The following is a 16,681-nucleotide window of genomic DNA, read 5'->3' as shown; positions in this document are numbered from 1 at the left end:
AAATTGTTTTCAGCAGTGAAAAATGCATCTCAGTAAGTACATTGTACCTGATGAAAAATACTTTGAAGTTTAAACATGTAAGAAAAGGCCGGACTTGGTGGTTCAGCCTATAAGCTCAGCACTTTAGGAGGTCGAGCCAAGTGGATTACCTGAGCCCACGGGTTCGAGACCAGTCTGGGCAACTTGGTGAGATCTCATTTCTACAATAAATTAAAAAAAAAAAAATTAGCGGGGTGTGGTAGTGTGTGCGTGTAGTTCTGGCTACTTGGAAGGCTGAGGCGGAAGGGACGCCAGAGACCAGTTGGTCAAAGCTGGGGTGACCATGCGTGTGCCACTGCACTCCAGCCTGGGCAACAGAGTGAGACTCCAACTCAAAACAAAGCAAAAAATGTAAGAATAAATACACAATTAAAAATAAATAAATTCCAGGCTGGGCGTCATGGCTTAAGCCTGTAATCCCAGTACTTTGGGAAGCCGAAGTGAGGGGATTGCTTGAGCCCATGGGTTCAAGAACAGCCTGGGCAACATGGCAAGACCTCATCTCTACAATAAATCAAAAAATTAGCCAGGTGTGGTAGCGTGCACCTGTAGTTCCAGCTACTTGGAAGGCTGAGGTGGAAGGATCGCTGGAGCCCAGCAGGTCAAGGCTGTGGTGGTCGTGAGCGTGACACTGCACTCCAGCCTGGGCGACGGAGTGAGACTCCAACTCAAAATGAATAAATAAATTCCAGACTTTTGGGGTCTCCTTCATATACATATGAGTCTATTTCTGGCTCTTTATTCTGTTTCACTGATGTATTCCCCCATCCTTGTGTCATTACCACATTGTCCTAATTACCATAGCTGTACAGTAATTCTTGATATCTAGTTGAGCAATCACTTCTATCTTGATCTTCAAATGTTTCTTGCCTGATCTCGACCTTCTGCATTTTCACAGAAATTTTACCATCCACTTATCAAATCTACACCTAACAAAAGATCTTCTGGAATTTTAATTGGGGTTGTGTTGAATCTATAAACTGATTTGGAGAGAAATGATATTTCACAATATTGAACCAGTTATCCATGATATACCTCTGCATTTTTTAATGTTTCTTTTAATTTAACTCAACAATATGTTATAGTTCTCTGTAAAAAATCTTGCCCAACTTTAGTTATATTTATTCTTAGATACTTGATACGTTTGAAGCTATTGTAAATAGTATCTTTAACAAATGGGTATTTTCTGCCAGGCACTCATGCCTGTAATTCTAGCACTTTGGGAGGCCAAGGAGGGAGGATTGCTTGAGTCCAAGAGTTCAAGACCAGTGTGAAAAACACAGTGAGACCTTGTCTGTAATATACACACACACACACACACACACACACACACATATATACATACACACACACACACACAAATAAGAAAAATTAGATGGGCATGGTGTCATGTGCCTGTATTCCCAGCTACTCAGAAGGTTGAGTCAGAAGGATCATTTGAGCCCAGGAGGTTGAGGCTGCAGTAAACTGTGACTGTGCCATTGCACTCCAGCTTGAGTGACAGAATGAGATCCCAACTCATAAATAAATAAATGAAATTTATGCTTTTTAAAAATATTTGCATAGAAAATTTATTATTTTTCCTTTTTTTTTAAACAGATGACCTCAGAGAAAATTCATTGTTGATTACAAATACTAAAGATTATTTGTATTATGGAATTCTGGGTGAGTTATTTTCACTTTTCTTTTTTTTAAGTTTTTAAATTTGTATGTTATTATAAAGATGTGGAGTACAATTCAGGATTAGGTATACAAGTGGTTATCGTACTACAAGTGGTCATTTTACAGTCTCTTTTCATTTCCTAAGTTTTTTACTTATCTATTTTTATCAGGAAAGAAAAAAACAATCTTAAGGATGACTGCCATGTACCAGCCATACTGGAAAAGGGTCTTTCTCCCACCCAACACATTTCACACTGAATGGAAATTTACGTTTTCTAATTTACTGCCATATAAATATATAAAAGTGAAAATTATGTTTTGGTATGTTTATTTTGTATTCAGTTACCTTGTTAAACTCCCTTTTTTTCTCTTTGTTTTTTTGTTTCTTTTTTTTTTCTTCTGAGTTGGAGTCCACTCTGTTGCCCAGACCGGAGTGCAGTGGCACACTCACAGCCACTGCAGCCTCAACCTGCTGGGCTCAGGCGATCCTTCGCCTCAGTCCTCCAAGTAGCTGGAACTACAGGCGCACACTACCACACCTGGCTTATTTTTTGATTTATTATAGAGATGAGGTTTCACCAAGTTGCCCAGGCTGGTCTCAAACCCCTAAACTCAGGCAATCCTCTCGCCTCAGTCTCCCAAAATGCTGAAATTACAGGCTTGAGTCACCATACCCAGCCTCTTTCTTTTTTTAAGTAGATAAAACCAATCAGATCTTGCTATGTTGCTCAGGCTAACATTGCACTCCTGGCCTCAAGTAATCCTCTTGCCTTGACTTCCCAAAGCACTGGGATTACAGATGTGAACCACCATGCCTGGCCTGAGCTCTTATTAATTCTAATATTTTATCTATAGATTCTTTTGAATCTTCTACATATAAAGTTCTATCATCTACAAATGATGACAGTTTTGTTTCTGTCTTTCCAATTTTTATACCTTCTATTTATTTTTCCTGCCTTACTACTTTGGTCAGGACTTCCAGTACAAAGCTGATAGAAATGGTGATAGCCGTCATTTGTGTCTTGTCCTGATCTCAGTGAGAAGGCTTTCAACATTTCACCATTACATATGCTATTCGTTTTTTGTTTGTTTGTTTGTCTTACTCCATCACCCAGGTTGGAGTGCAGTGGCATACTCACAGCCACCACAGCCTCGACCTGCTGGGCTCAGGCGATCCTTCCGCCTCAGCCTTCCAAGTAGCTGGAACTACAGGCATGCGCCACCACACCCGGCTAATTTTATGAAATTATTGTAGAGATGAGGTCTCGCCAAGTTGTCCAGGCTGGTCTCGAACCCCTAGGCTCAGGCAATCCTCTCACCTCTGCCTCCCAAAGTGCTGGGATTACAGGCATGAATCACCGTGCCTGGCGTGTACATTTTTTAAAAATTCTCTTAAGAAGGTTAAGAAAGTTTTCCTCTGTGGAGATAATCATGCCATTTGTCTATTAATGGCAAATTATGTTGGCTGATTTTTCTACTGTTAAGCCAAATCTGCATTTCTGGGATAAATCCAACTGAGTAATGATATATAATCCTTTTCTATTGCTAGTCATTGTTTACTAAAATTTTATTTTATTTTTTTTAGTTGGAGTCTCACTCTGTCACTCAGGCTGGAGTGCAGAGGCAGGCTCACAGCCACTGAAGCCTCGACCTGCTGGGCTCAGGTGACCACCTCAGCCTTCCAAGTAGATGGAACTACAGGCACATGCCACCACGTCTGACAATTTTTTAAATTTTATTGTAGAGATGAAGTCTTGCCAAGTTGTTCAGGCTGGTCTTAAACCCCTGGGATCAGGCAATCCTCTGGCCTCTGCCTCCCAAAGTGTTGGGGTTATAGGCATGAGCCACCATGCCCAACACTAAAATTTTATTTAGGATATTTACACCTGTGTTCACAAGTGAATATTGTTTAGCTAGTTCTTTTTGTTGGATTTTGTTACAAAGCTTATACTATCTTATAATTGTATGAGATTTTCATTATTTATTCCTAAAATATTAAGAAGAACTTAGCTGGGTGCAACAGTGTGTGCCTGTAGTCCCAGTTATTTGGAAGGCTGAGGCAGGAGGCTCTGGAGCTCCAGAGTCTAAGGTCAGCTTGGGTAACATGGTGAGACCTCATCTCTAAAAAATATAAATATCCAGGCACAATGGCTCACATCTGTAACCCCAGTGACTTAGGAGGTTGAGGCAGGAGGATTGCTTGACACCAGGCGTTCAAGACTAGCTTGGACAACATAGTAAAACCCATCACTAAAAATGTTTCTAATTGTATAAAAAAATAAAAAACACAAATAAATAAAAATAAAATATCAAGTAGAATTTACTTGTGAAAAATTTTGTGCCTGGAATGTTTTTGTGGGAAGGTTTTGATTTATTTTATTATAGCAAGACTAGTTTGGCTCTATATTTCTTCTTATTTTGCATTTTATAGGTTTTATTTTTCTGAGAATTTGCCTATTTATCCTAAATGGAAAGTTTTTGTCCTTTCATTAATGCTTAAATGTCTGCGTTTGTCATTATGACTCCTCTTTTCACTCCTAATACTGATTACTTGATTTTCCTTCTATTTTTCTTGCTTGGTGTTGTCAGAGATTTGCTGATTTTATTAGTCTTTTCAAATAACCAACTTTTGACATTTGCTCATCAGTTATTGCTATTTCATCAATTTCTGGGCTCATCTTTGTTACTTCGCTTTTAGACCTTTGGGTTTGTTTTCTGCTCTTTTCTAATGTCTTTTTTTTTTTTTTTTTTTTTTTTTTGAGTTGGAGTCTCACTTGGTCGCCCAGACTGGAGTGCAGTGGCTGATCCCGGCCACCGTAACCTCGCCTGCTGGGCTCCAGCGATCCTCCCACCTCAGCCTTCTGAGTAGCCGGAATTACAGGCACGCGCTACCACGCCTGGCTGATTTTTTGATTTATTGTAGAGATGAGGTCTCGCTGCCCAGGCGGGTCTCGAACCCGCGGACTCAGGCAATCCACTCACCTCAGCCTCCCAAGACGCAGGATTACAAGCTGAGCCACCAAGGACGGAGCTTCCCTGTGCTCCTCCAGCTCTCCTCTCCTGCCTACTCCTCCCAGGAGGCCAACCTGTGTGGACCCTGTCACCAGGGCTCTGGCCTTCTACAATGCCATGCTTAGCACTTCTCATTTGTACTTTATTCATACCAACAGCATTCTTTTAGCATTTGGCCAGTGGGGAGACCCAGCCAAAGACTGGAGGGAAGTAGAGCTGTGAAGTCAGGCTATTTATTTCCTGGGTCCCCCGCAAGGCTGCTTGGCACTGGCTCTGCTGCTTGACTGAAGGTCAGTGCTTCTCTCAAGGTGGTCTGTACTGCATACCTTTCTCATGCCAGGCTCTGGAAATTGCCCTTTGGGGCCAGAAGTGGAAGCAGCCCCAGAGGGCTAGCATAGTCTCTCAGGGTTCCCTGCACTCCGCCCGCACCTTTGTAATGTGTCCCTTTGTAAATAAACCTTCACTGAACTATCCTAATTTGGATGTGGCACTTATTTTCTGTTAAGTCCCTGACTGATACAGTCGGGTACCTAGCTCATTACTTTTTCAGTCTTTTCTGTTTTCTAATATGTGCTTTTAAGGCTATAAATCCCAGCTTCAGTACAATTTCCTGCATCACAAAGATTGTTTTTACACAGGTTGTAATATGTAGTGTTTTCATTATTTTTCAGCTGAGATTACTTTTTTTTGTTTGATTTTTGAGTCGGGGTCTCACTATGTCACCCAGGCTAGAGGGCAGCATTATGGTTATAGGCCAATGTTCTGGGAACAGAATTTCTTACATTTCTCATGTTTGATTCGAAGTTGTTTATTTAAATGCACCAAGGTTGTTTCTTTTGATTGTTGTAACTTTCCATTTCCAACTTGAGGAACTTAGCCTCGGGGTGGGTAAAGGATGATTAGGCGATCATGTGTTTCTTAATTTAGCCTCAAGAGTGGGTTAGGGGCTATGGAATATAAAGTCTAAGTGAGTGGTACTGCTTTTGACTGGGTTTTTGGTAATGATACCACGTGTCTTCCTGTGACCTTGTTGCAGAAAAAAACTCCTTTTTCTCCGAGTTTCTGCCTCTTATCTTTGATCGACCGGGAGGGAAACAGCTAGACTAGTTTACCCAGGACCAGTAAGATCATGGCTTACTGCAGCCTCGGTCTCCTGGGCTCAGGAGATCCTTCTGTCTCAGCCTCCTATGTAGCTGGGACTACAGGCACATGCCACTGCACTTGGCTACGTTGTTTTTGTTTGTTTGTTTGTTTTTGTTTTTGTTTTTTTGTAGCGACAAGGTCTTACTATGTTGCCCAGGCTAGTCTTGAACTCTTGGGCTCAAGCAATCCTCCTGTCTCCTCAACTCTGAAAATGCCAGGATTACAGGAGTGAGCCACCAAACCTGGCTTAGCTCAGAATACTTTCTAATTTCCATTAATTGATTATTTTACCCATGTGTTGCTTGGAAGTATAGTTTTGCTTGTTTGTTTGTTTGTTTGTTTTTAAAAGAGTATCTTGCCGGGCATGGTGGCTCACATCTGTATTCCCAGCACTTTGGGAGGCAGAGGAAAGAGGATTGCCTTGGCAAGACCTCAACTCTACAGTAAAATTTAAAAATTAGCCAGGTTTGGTGGTGTGTGTCTGTGGTTCTAGCTACTTGGAAGGCTAAGGCAGAAGGATCACTTGAGCCCAGTAGGTCAAGGTTGCAGTGGCTTGAACGTGCCACTGCACTCCAGCCTGGGTGACAGAGTGAGACTCCTACTAAAAAACAAAACAAAACAAGAAGAGTATCTTAGTTTCCAAGCATATGATAATTTTCTGATTAGCTTTTTGGTACTGATTTCTTGAATATTTTTATTGTGACCAGAGGACATTTTCCGTATGATTTCAATCTTTTGAAATTTATTAAGATGTGCTTTATTGCCCAGTATGTGACTAATTATTATAAATGGGTGCTCTACAGTTTGGGGAGTGGAAACAGTGTTCTATTATATAGGTTAAGTGAGTTAACTGTGTTATTTAAATAGTCTATATTCTGTTTGTTTTAGTCTGCTCCTCCTATTAATTAGTGAACATGGATTTGTCTATATGGCTTCCTATTTCTGTCGGTTTTTGTATTTTTGAGGTCATGTATGAGGTTTATGCAAATTTAGAACTGCAATATCTTCCTGCAAAATCAAGATAGATTGACCGAGCTATCATTAAGAAATGACTACTTTTATCTCTACGAATGCTCTTTGATGTCTATTTTTATATGATAGTAATATTGTTACACTAGTTTCTTTGTTCAATCTTTTACTTTTAACCTCTCTGTACTCCTCACTCTCAGGCAAGTCTCCTGTAAACAGGATATAGGGTATTTAATTATATCTAGGGCATAATCATCTTTGACTGTTTTGCATGTGACTGAGAAAGATAAAGTGTTGACAGCTTATCTACAATGCTGTGCTTAGCATTTGTAGTTCTTACTTTATTCATATCAACACTGTTCTTTTAGCATTGAGAGATAGATTTTTATCACATATCACACTTTTCCTGCCTTTTTGTGCCACTCAAACCAACTTTTTATTTCATGCGGCATCATAGCATCATCTCTGTAAATTACACAGCAATCGAATTCAATGTAGATAGCAATCAGTGATAAGCTCAGCTGAAGTTGCGGCAATAGGAATGGTGTGAAATAAATGATAGGAGGCCATTGTTTTGGGTTAAGTCCCTAGGACTAAGCACTAGGCTCCAACAACCAGACTCAGAATCAAAACGGAGTCACCCACACGAGGCTTCCACCTCACCAAACTAAGACAAAGTTGTTGTCTGACCATCCGAGAAGTCAGAAGAGAGAGAGAAAAGCCAATTTTCCAAACAGGCCAGTTTCAATCTTCAGTGGGCGTGATAATGAAGTTCTCTCTGCTAGAATCCTGGCACCAAAAAAAGGAACCTGATGTTTGATATATCAGTTATTTTTCTACTGTTCTGTCTCCCTGTCCCCAACTTACAAGCAAAGTAGATTTACAATCCGCCCTTTGCTTCTGCTTTCTTCAGCCCTTTTGCCTATAAAACCAGCCGCCTCTGCTCAATACCTTGTGCATTTACTCTATTTAATGGAATGAAGTGTTGCCTGGTTCTAGAACTGCAAATTAAGCCAACTGTGATCTCTAAACTAAAGTGGTTGTGATTTTGTCTTCGGACAAGGTTATTACCAAGTCCACACTTAGGCAGGCAATGGCAATGACAATCATGACCACTAAGGCTGAAAACATTACACAATTCTATTTCGGAAATATCAAAAAGTAGAAAAGTGTGCATGTTAGAGTCAAGGAAAGGTGAAATTTTTTTTTTTTAGTCCCGCCAGGCAATCTTTGTCATTCAATTGGAATATCTAGCTTATTAATATTTTTAAAATTATTGATATATTTGAGTTTAAATATATCTTAATGTGTACTTTTTATTTTCCTACCTACTCTATGCTTTTTTCTTTCTCTCTCTCTCTCTATATATATTTTTCTTTTTAGAGATGGGGTCTCACTATGTTGCCTAGACTGGAGTGTAGTAGTTGCAATAGTTGTTCACAGGCATGGTTATGGCACACTACAGACTTGACCTACTGGGCTCAAGCAATCCTTCTACTTCAGCCTCCCACCTAGTCTAGTTAGGAACTACAGGTGCACACCACTGCACCTGACCTTTTTGTTCTTCCTAACCTTTTATTTTGCCTTCCTTTGGTTTGACTAGTCATTTATTTACTACTCAGTTTTCCCCTCTGTTGGTCTGGATGGCATAATCTGTGGCAGCCTGTAGGGCTATTTCCAAGTATTTGGCTGTCTATCCTTCTGGTATAGGGTCAGGTGGCATTCCCCGTCCCCTGAAGTGAAGTGTGGCCACGTGACTACCATTGCCCAATAAAATGTGAGTTAATTATGTCACCTCCAGATGACATGTGAAGAGCCCGTGCGCATTTTGCCAAGTTTTCTCTTCTCTCTGGAATCTTCGTCGATCTTGCAAGGTTCACAATGGTGGCTGGTAAAACTATCAGCCTTGGTCCCAGCAAATGACAACCACGTTAAAAGCCCAACCACACCCAGCAACCGGGAATGCCCACACAGGAGAAAGGCAAAGCAAATTTTTGTTGTTTCTACCACTGAGGCTTCCAGGTCTTATTACCACACAGAGCCTAGCCTATCTTGACTGATACATATTATATCCGAAAAGGGTACTGTCATAATAGAAAACCTAAAACAGGAGACAGAGGTTACAAACTGGGCAGTGGGTAACAAGGTGTTATCAGCCACTGGTGGGATGTGCTGCCTATCAAGATGTGATAAAACGTTGGGGACACTGTGACCCGTGATCATTTAGAAGATAAATGAGTTCAATAAGCTTGTAGCTCTAGTCCAGACACAGTGACTCACACCTGTAATCCCAATGCTTTGGGAGGCTGAGACTGATAGCTTGAGGCCAGGAAGTTCAAGACCTCAAGCTATCCTGCCTCAGTCTCCCAAAGTGCTGGGATTACAGGTGTGAGCCAACATGCTGGGCCAGCAACTGGGGCTTTTTTTTTTTTTTTTAAGATGTGGGATACAATTCAGGATTAGGTATACAAATGGCAACTGCATTTTTAAGAATATCCTGCCGGCCAGTCTCGGTGGTTCAGCCTGTAATCCCAGCATTTTGGGAGGCCAAGGTGAGTGGATTGCCTGAGCTCGCAGGTTTGAGACCAGCCTGGGCAACTTGGCGAGACCTCGTCTCTACAATGAATAAAAAATTAGCTGGGTGTGCTAGCGTGCACCTGTAGTTCTGGCTACTTGGAAGGCTGTGGTGGAAGGATCACCGGAGCCCAGATCAATGCTGGGGTGGTGATGAGTGTGCCACTGCACTCCAGCCTGGGTGATGGAATGAGACTCCAACGCAAAAAAAAAAAAAAAAAAAAAAGAATGCCCTACTGGTCAAAAATGTATAGGCCTATATTTAAAAGGTTTGCAAACCGGGCTTGGTGGCTCAGCCTGTAATCCCAGCACTTTGGGAGGCTGAGTTGAGTGGATTGAGCGCGTGCCTGTAGTTCCAGCTACTTGGAAGGCTGAGGCGGAAGGATCGCCGGAGCCCAGCAGGTCGATCCAGTCTGGGCAACTGAGTGAGACTCCAACTCAAAAAAAAGGTTTGCAATGGTTTGAATTTTAAAATGATCTTTGAGTCCCAGATACCTATAGGCAGAATTGAGAGTGTCTTTCCTTTTCTCTTCATGGTCACATCTGAAAAGGACATTAGCGAACAGCCTTCCTTGGGGGCTGAGTCATGCTATAAGTGGAAAACTGAGACCCAGACCAGCCACCTCTTGACATTGGATGTAAGGCTGGAATGCAGAGCACCTGATATATATCCTATATCCTTACACCAAAAAAAAATGAGCCCTGACATTAATCAGTTATTTTCCTATTGTTCTGTCTCCCGTCCCCTTCCTCCCAAAAGAAAAGCAGCTTTGAAATGATCAATCTGCTCTCTGTCCAGGCTTCTGTTTTCTTCAGCCCTTCTCTGTCTACACAGCCAACCACATCAAAACACGTACTATATTTTATGGAATGAAGTGTCGTCTGATTCTAGAGCCACAAGAAAAGCCCATTGAAATCCTTAAGTTTGTTATAATTTTGTATTTAGACTGATGAAACTTACGGGATGACTTTGATGTCCTCTTTGCCATGCAGGATGTAGTCAATGACCTTGTAAAAGTTAATTTCCTGGCAAAAGAGATAGAAAAATTTTACCCTAACAGTCAGATGGAAGTTCCACAGGAGTAGGTCCCTGCAACAGACCTCTTCTTTATCATCACACGCCTGGGCTTTTGCTGCTGTTGTTGTTTGATTAATTGCTTTTTAATGGATATATAATGGTCATACACACTTTGCCCATGGTTTTCAGGAAGCACTAAGCCTGACCATGACTCCCTGCTAGGGCTTGCCTGGGCTGCCCCCTGGGTGCTCCCGTCCCCAGGTGATTCCATGTGCTCCTTCTTGCAAGTTCACAGTGTCCAGGCAAGGGGAAGGATTGCTTGAGTCCAGGAGTTCAAGACCACTCTAGGCAACATAGCAAGACCTCATCTCTACAACAACAACAAAAATATTGGCCAGGTGTGGTGGCTCAAGCCTGTAATCCCAGCACTTTGGAAGGACAAGGCAAAAAGATTGCCTGAGCCTGCAGGTTCAAGACCAGCCTGGGCAACATGGTGAGACCTCGTCTCAAAAAAAAAAAAAAAAAAAATTAGCCAGATGTGGTTACACGTACCTGTAGTAAGCCCAAGAGGTCAAGGTTGAAGTTTTCCGAGGGAAAGGATAATGGAAGGTGGTAATACAGATTGGGTCATTCTTGTCATGCCCAACTAAAACAGAGGTGAGAGGCCAGAGGGGACAAGCACTCAGGACACAAAGCACTGCTCCAAGACAGCAATACTTGGTGAGCTCGGCTGCTGAAACTGCCTGCTGCAACCTGAGACCAGTTTTCTCTGATAGCTGCTGAAACACCCTGCTGCAATGCTAAAACTAGTTTTACCCACGGCTGTCACACCAGTCCAAGCTTGCCAGCTCCCTGGAACCTTACTAGGGCCAAAGAACTTTCTCCAAGAACAATACGTAACATTCCTCCTTTTTATAAAACCTCCAACTTTCTCTTTGTTCGTTGGACTTACCAAAGACCACCTGGTCTTCGTGTATGCCCCAATTGCAATTCTGTCTTCCCAAATAAAACATTAGATACAGAGATTCGCCTCTACATCTTTATTTTGACAAGTGCAAGGAGAAAGGCAAGGCCTGCTGCCAGAGTCCAGGGAGAGGGCAGGGGAAGGAGGCTCCTGACGCACTTGGAAGCACAGCTAGCCTAGCCATCTGTCTCCCAGGCAAGGCTCCCTTTGTGGCCACAGCCCCCTTCCTTCTTCACGCCTACCCCTCAGCTGTGTCATCGCTTCAACCCGCCTTCTCAATCAAGTTTCTGCCTCCAGCTGGGCTCGGTGGCTCAGCCTGTAATCCCGCGCCTTTGGGAGGCTGAGGTGAGTGGATTGCCTGAGCCTGTGGGTTCGAGACCCGACTGGGCAGCGAGACCTCATCTCTACAATAAATCAAAAAATCAGCCGGGCGTGGCAGTGCATGCCTGTAATTCCGGAAGACTGAGGCGGAAGGATCGCAGGAGCCCAGCAGGCGAGGCTGCGGTGGCTGGGAGCGGCCTCTGCACTCCAGTCTGGGCGACAGAGTGAGACTCCAACTCAAAAAAAAAAAAGTTTCTGCCTCCAAACTAACTTCCGACCTCCTCTATCCCTCCCACTTCCAGGCACCATTAAATTCCCGTTCTCTTAGGGCAGATCTCTTCAATCTCTTACTCCCTGATACACATCTGGGTCTTAGTAGGCAGCTCCATTCTCCAGGAAACTTCCATGGCCTTATCCTTAGGTTCTCTGCATGCCTAGGTGTGATTAACAACTGAGACACAGAGAGAGGAAAGGGACTCACTGACAGCAAAGTTCTCGATAAACAAACTATTACAGCTGCTTCCCTCATTGTCTATTAAATACAAGAGGTGGCCAGGCGCGGTGGCTCAACCTGTAATCCCAGCACTTTGGGAAGTCGAGGCGAGTGGATTGCCTGAGCCCACAGGTTCGAGACCAGCCCAGGCAGCTTGGTGAGACCTTGTCTCTACAATAAATAAAAAATTAGCCGGGCATGGTAGTGCGTGCTTGTAGTTTTGGCTACCTGGAAGGCTGAGGCAGGAGGATCGCTTGAGCCCTGCAGGTCGACACTGGGGTGGCCATGAGTGTGCCACTGCACTCCACCCTGGGCAACAGAGGGAGACTGTGACTCAAAAAAAAAAAAAAAAATGCAAGAGATTAGGAGAAAAGGGAGTGTTTACTATTTGCAACTAGGTCACAGGGAGATGGGTCAACATCATTATTAAAAATCCATTGAAAGCACTATAAACTTATTTTAGTATTTATATCTAAAGTTTATAACCTTTTACCTACCCCGAGTTAAAATTAAGAAGCCTGTGTGTAGTTTTAGCATAATTCAAGATCTATATTTGTTAATAACACTTTTGGGTTTGTGATTGCTGACATGACTCAAAATCTCTTGGTCATGCTGACATTTTTAGATAAAATTTTGGAATTTATAACATGTCTTTTATTCATTTGTTTATTTATTTTTTTAGTTGGAGTCACATTCTGTCTCCCAGGCTGGAACGCAGTGGCACACTCATGGCCACCACAGCCTCAACCTGCTAGGCTCAGGCGATCCTTCCGCCTCAGCTTTCCAAGTAGCTGGAAGGAATAAATAAATTTTTGATTTATTGTAGAGTTGAGGTCTCGCCAAGTTGCCTGGGCTGGTCTCAAAACTGTGAGCTCAGGCAAACCTCTCGTCTCAGCCTCCAAAAGAGCCGTGATTATAGGCATGAGTCACCGTGCCTGGCTATAACATGTCTTTTATATGTTTTTTTAGTTTTCTAGAGGAAAGGGAAAATAGCTGTGACATTGGTAAAGAATGGAAAGTTGCAATATTTAAAGGAAAAAGGCTCTCAATTGTTCTAAGACACAATTTATAACAAATCCCTGTTTTTAGAACCTTGGCCTATAACAGCAAAACACCCAAATCAGAACCTGGATCCTTCACTCCCAGCTCAGTACTTAACACAGTTTGGATGTTTGACCCCTCCAAATCTCATGCTGAAATGTGGTCCCCGTGTTGGAGGGGCCTGGTGGGAGGCGTTTGGGTTGTGGAGACGGACCCCTCCTGATGGGGTTGGTGTCCTCCCCGTGGTGAGGACGGAGTTCTTGCTCTGTTCGTTCACACTAGAGTTGGTGTTTAGAAGAGCCTGGCACCTCCTTCTCTGTCGCTCCCACTCTTGCCATGGGACACCCGGCTTCCCTGACCTTCACCATGATTGTAACCTTCCTGAGGCCTCACCAGCCGTCAAGCAGACACCAGCTCCGCTGTGCAGTGAACCAAATAAAGTCTTTTCTATGTAAATTAGCTATCTCAGGTGTCCTTAGTGCTCTGTCTGTGATGTCACCTAAGATTAACAGCTTGAAACAGTGTTTTGCTATCTGTCTCGCTATCGCCCAGAGCAGGGCCACTCAGAGCAGGGCCACTCAGAGGAGGGCCCCTGGACAGATGCCAGTCTGCAAAGTCACGTTACCACTCCACAGGGTGATAGAAAAAAACGGACAGTCAGCATTTAGAAACCTTTATTACAACTTAACCGAGTTCGGTCTGCGGAATCTAATAAAATGGGGTGGTATATTTTGTTTGTTTTATAAAATTATTTTTCTAGTAATATATTTTTATTATATTTTGTACAGTAGCAGTCAAAATGGATTGAACGTTAAACTCTCTCTCTATTTCTCTCTCTCTCTCTCCTGTTCCTTTTCTTTCTTTTTTTTTTTGAGTTGGAGTCTTACTCTTTCACCCAGACTGGAGTGCAGTAGCCGCTCCCGGCCACCGCAGCCTCAACCTGCTGGGCTCCAGCGATCTTTCCGCCTCAGCCTTCCAAGTCGCTGGAACTACAGGTGTACGCTACCATTCCCAGCTCATTTTGATTTATTGTAGAGATTTGGTCTCGCCAAGTTGCCCAGGCGGGTCTCGAACCCGCGGGCTCAGGCAATCTACTCACCTCAGCCTCCCAAAGGCACGGGATTACAGGCTGAGCCACCGAGCCCGGCTTCCTGTTCCTTTTCTACAGGTATTTTGAGAATTACTGTCCTGGAGATCTTGGTGCAGATGCCTGGGCTCCACCCCTCACCCCCCACCCAGAACCTCCATCAAGAGGAATCCCTGATACCGTTAAGGGTGTCTGAGGCCCGTTACATTGACAGGTAGTCAGTGCCAGCAATCTTCTGGCTCATGAGGGAGAGGCCCTGCTAGGCCACAGGCTACCCTGGGAGTAGGGAGAACCCAAAACAGGGAGCATCCCAGGGGAGACTGGGTGAATCCAAGCAGTGAATGACATGGAGCCAGGCCCACACCTAGGGTGAAGACTCATGTTCTAGTCTTAGTTCTACTCTGTGTGCTGTCTGGGCCTCAGTTTCCCCAGCTGTAAAATGAGGTCAGTGGTATATGTTTGTTTGATGCTGCTGTCAGGAGCAGATCTCTTTCACCAACCAAAGCATGGACATTAATTGCATAAAACTAACCTGATGGAACCGGAGTTGGACACACAGACACCCTGCAGCTGTCTTTTCTTGGTTACCCCTTTTCCCATTCTCCTCCCCCCAGCCCCTGGTCAAGACAGCCACTGTGAAACTCTAGGGTTCCAAGGACAAAGGAGAAGAAAAAAATTGTACTAGATAATCCCTAACATCCCTTCCAGCTGTGATTCTAAGATTGTAATTAGAGAGTTAGCAGTAACTTTCAAAGATTAAAATGCACATAATCTTTGATCCATGTGTATGATGGATCCTAGAAATAAACTCCTGAGTGTGCATAAAAGCTGTTTATCCCAGCCAGGGGTCTCAGCCAGGCTGCTTTTAAAAAGCCTGGAGCTGGGCGCAGTGGCTCAAGCCTGTAACCCTAGCAGTTTGTGACGCCGAGGCAAAAGGATTGCATGAGTCCATGAGTTTGAGACCAGTCTGGGCAACATGGTGAGACCTCATCTCTACAATCAATAAATTTTTAAAAAATTAGCTGGGTTTGGTAGCGCATGCCAGTATTTCCAGCTACTTGAAAGGCTGAGGCAGAAGGATTGCCTGAGCCCAGCAGGTCAACGCTGGGGGTGACCATGAGCATGCCACTGCACTCTAGCCTGGGGGACAGAGTAAGATTACAACTCAAAAAAACAAAACAAAACAAAAAGGCTGGAGACAGCCTTAGGTCTGTCATCAGGAGAGCAGAAATGGTGGGTGCTTTGCTTGTTTCCAGAGTGAGATTACCATGTCTGTGCTGACAGGGAAGGGTGCCAAGATGTAGAGGTAAGTGGGAAACACAGGCACAAAATAGAATCCCCACATTCACCAAGGTTGGTGGTGGTGGAATATGTGAACATCTTGGTGAATATCTGGATATACATAGACATTCCTGGAAAGATAAATTGCTAACAGTGGTTGCTTCAGGAGAGGCTGAGTGGAAGGGACAGAGGCTTGATCCTTGTGGAGTGAATTTTTCACTGTGCCAATGTCGTATTATTTCAGTCAATGTAAACACATTTTCTTACAAACATTTATTTTTGCTTTTTTACACACAGGGTCTCACTCTGTCACCCTGGCTGGAGTGCAGTGTTGGGATCATAGGTCATTGCAGTTTCAAATTCCTGGGCTCAAGTGATCTTCTCTACCCAGCCTTCCAAGTAGCTGGAACTATAGGTATCACCACATCTGGCTAATTATTATTATTATTATTATTATTTTGTAGAGACAGGGTCTTGCTATGTTGCCCAGGTGGGTGCCAAATTCCTGGCCTCAAATGATTCTCCTGTCTCAGTCTCCCAGGATGCTGGAATTACAGGCATGGACCACCACGCCCAGTTTAAAAACATCTTTGAATAGTAAAGTTGTGCCCAGTAAGCAGTTCTGGGAAGCAAAGGTGGCTGCATTATCTGCTGGGACTTTGGTAATATTAAGCTTCTATCTGGGAGGGGGAGGAGGTGGAGCTCTCAGATTTTCTTGTCTCTGTGTCTTTTTGCCTAAGGGTCACCTGCCCTAGGACCAGGCTGCTCACTGGCTCTCAGGCAAGCTTGGGCTTCCTGGACCTGACAGTTGTCCTACCCCAGGGGTCCCCACAGGACTTTAGAAGGGTTAGTGTGGTGCTATAGATAATGGTTTTTATTCACATTCCTGGCTCGTAAACCCTATAACCCTTGTCACAGTATTTTGTAACAATATTGGGTGTGTCAGGCCTCAGGGGCAAGCCTCAGAAAAGAGAATCTCTCTGACCTCCTGCTTGCCTTCACACCTGCTCCCAGGCTGTGCTCTGATCTTCCCCTACCTCCCGACTGTCACCCTTAAGACCCTCCCCAGAGAGGGTC

The 16,681-nt window shown here is 43.6% G+C and overlaps 1 protein-coding gene across 2 annotated transcripts in view; it reads right to left on the bottom strand.

Annotated features, from left to right (window-relative positions):
* Positions 1 to 16,681, bottom strand: part of PDE6A (phosphodiesterase 6A) — an 88,766-nt gene that overhangs the window by 50,413 nt on the left and 21,672 nt on the right. For both annotated transcript variants that reach the window (XM_008061056.1, XM_008061057.1), the window contains one exon: positions 10,361 to 10,425. In XM_008061056.1, coding sequence (XP_008059247.1) covers positions 10,361 to 10,425 — 65 coding nt within the window. The remainder of the gene's footprint in view (positions 1 to 10,360; positions 10,426 to 16,681) is intronic.

This window comes from Carlito syrichta, unplaced genomic scaffold (genome assembly GCF_000164805.1).
Source record: "Carlito syrichta isolate Samal-C Ts95f unplaced genomic scaffold, Tarsius_syrichta-2.0.1 Scaffold305012, whole genome shotgun sequence".
In the NCBI taxonomy this organism is placed as follows: Eukaryota; Metazoa; Chordata; class Mammalia; order Primates; family Tarsiidae; genus Carlito; species Carlito syrichta.
Note: the sequence above shows the minus strand (reverse complement) of the source record. Positions and strands in the feature narration are given on the sequence as shown.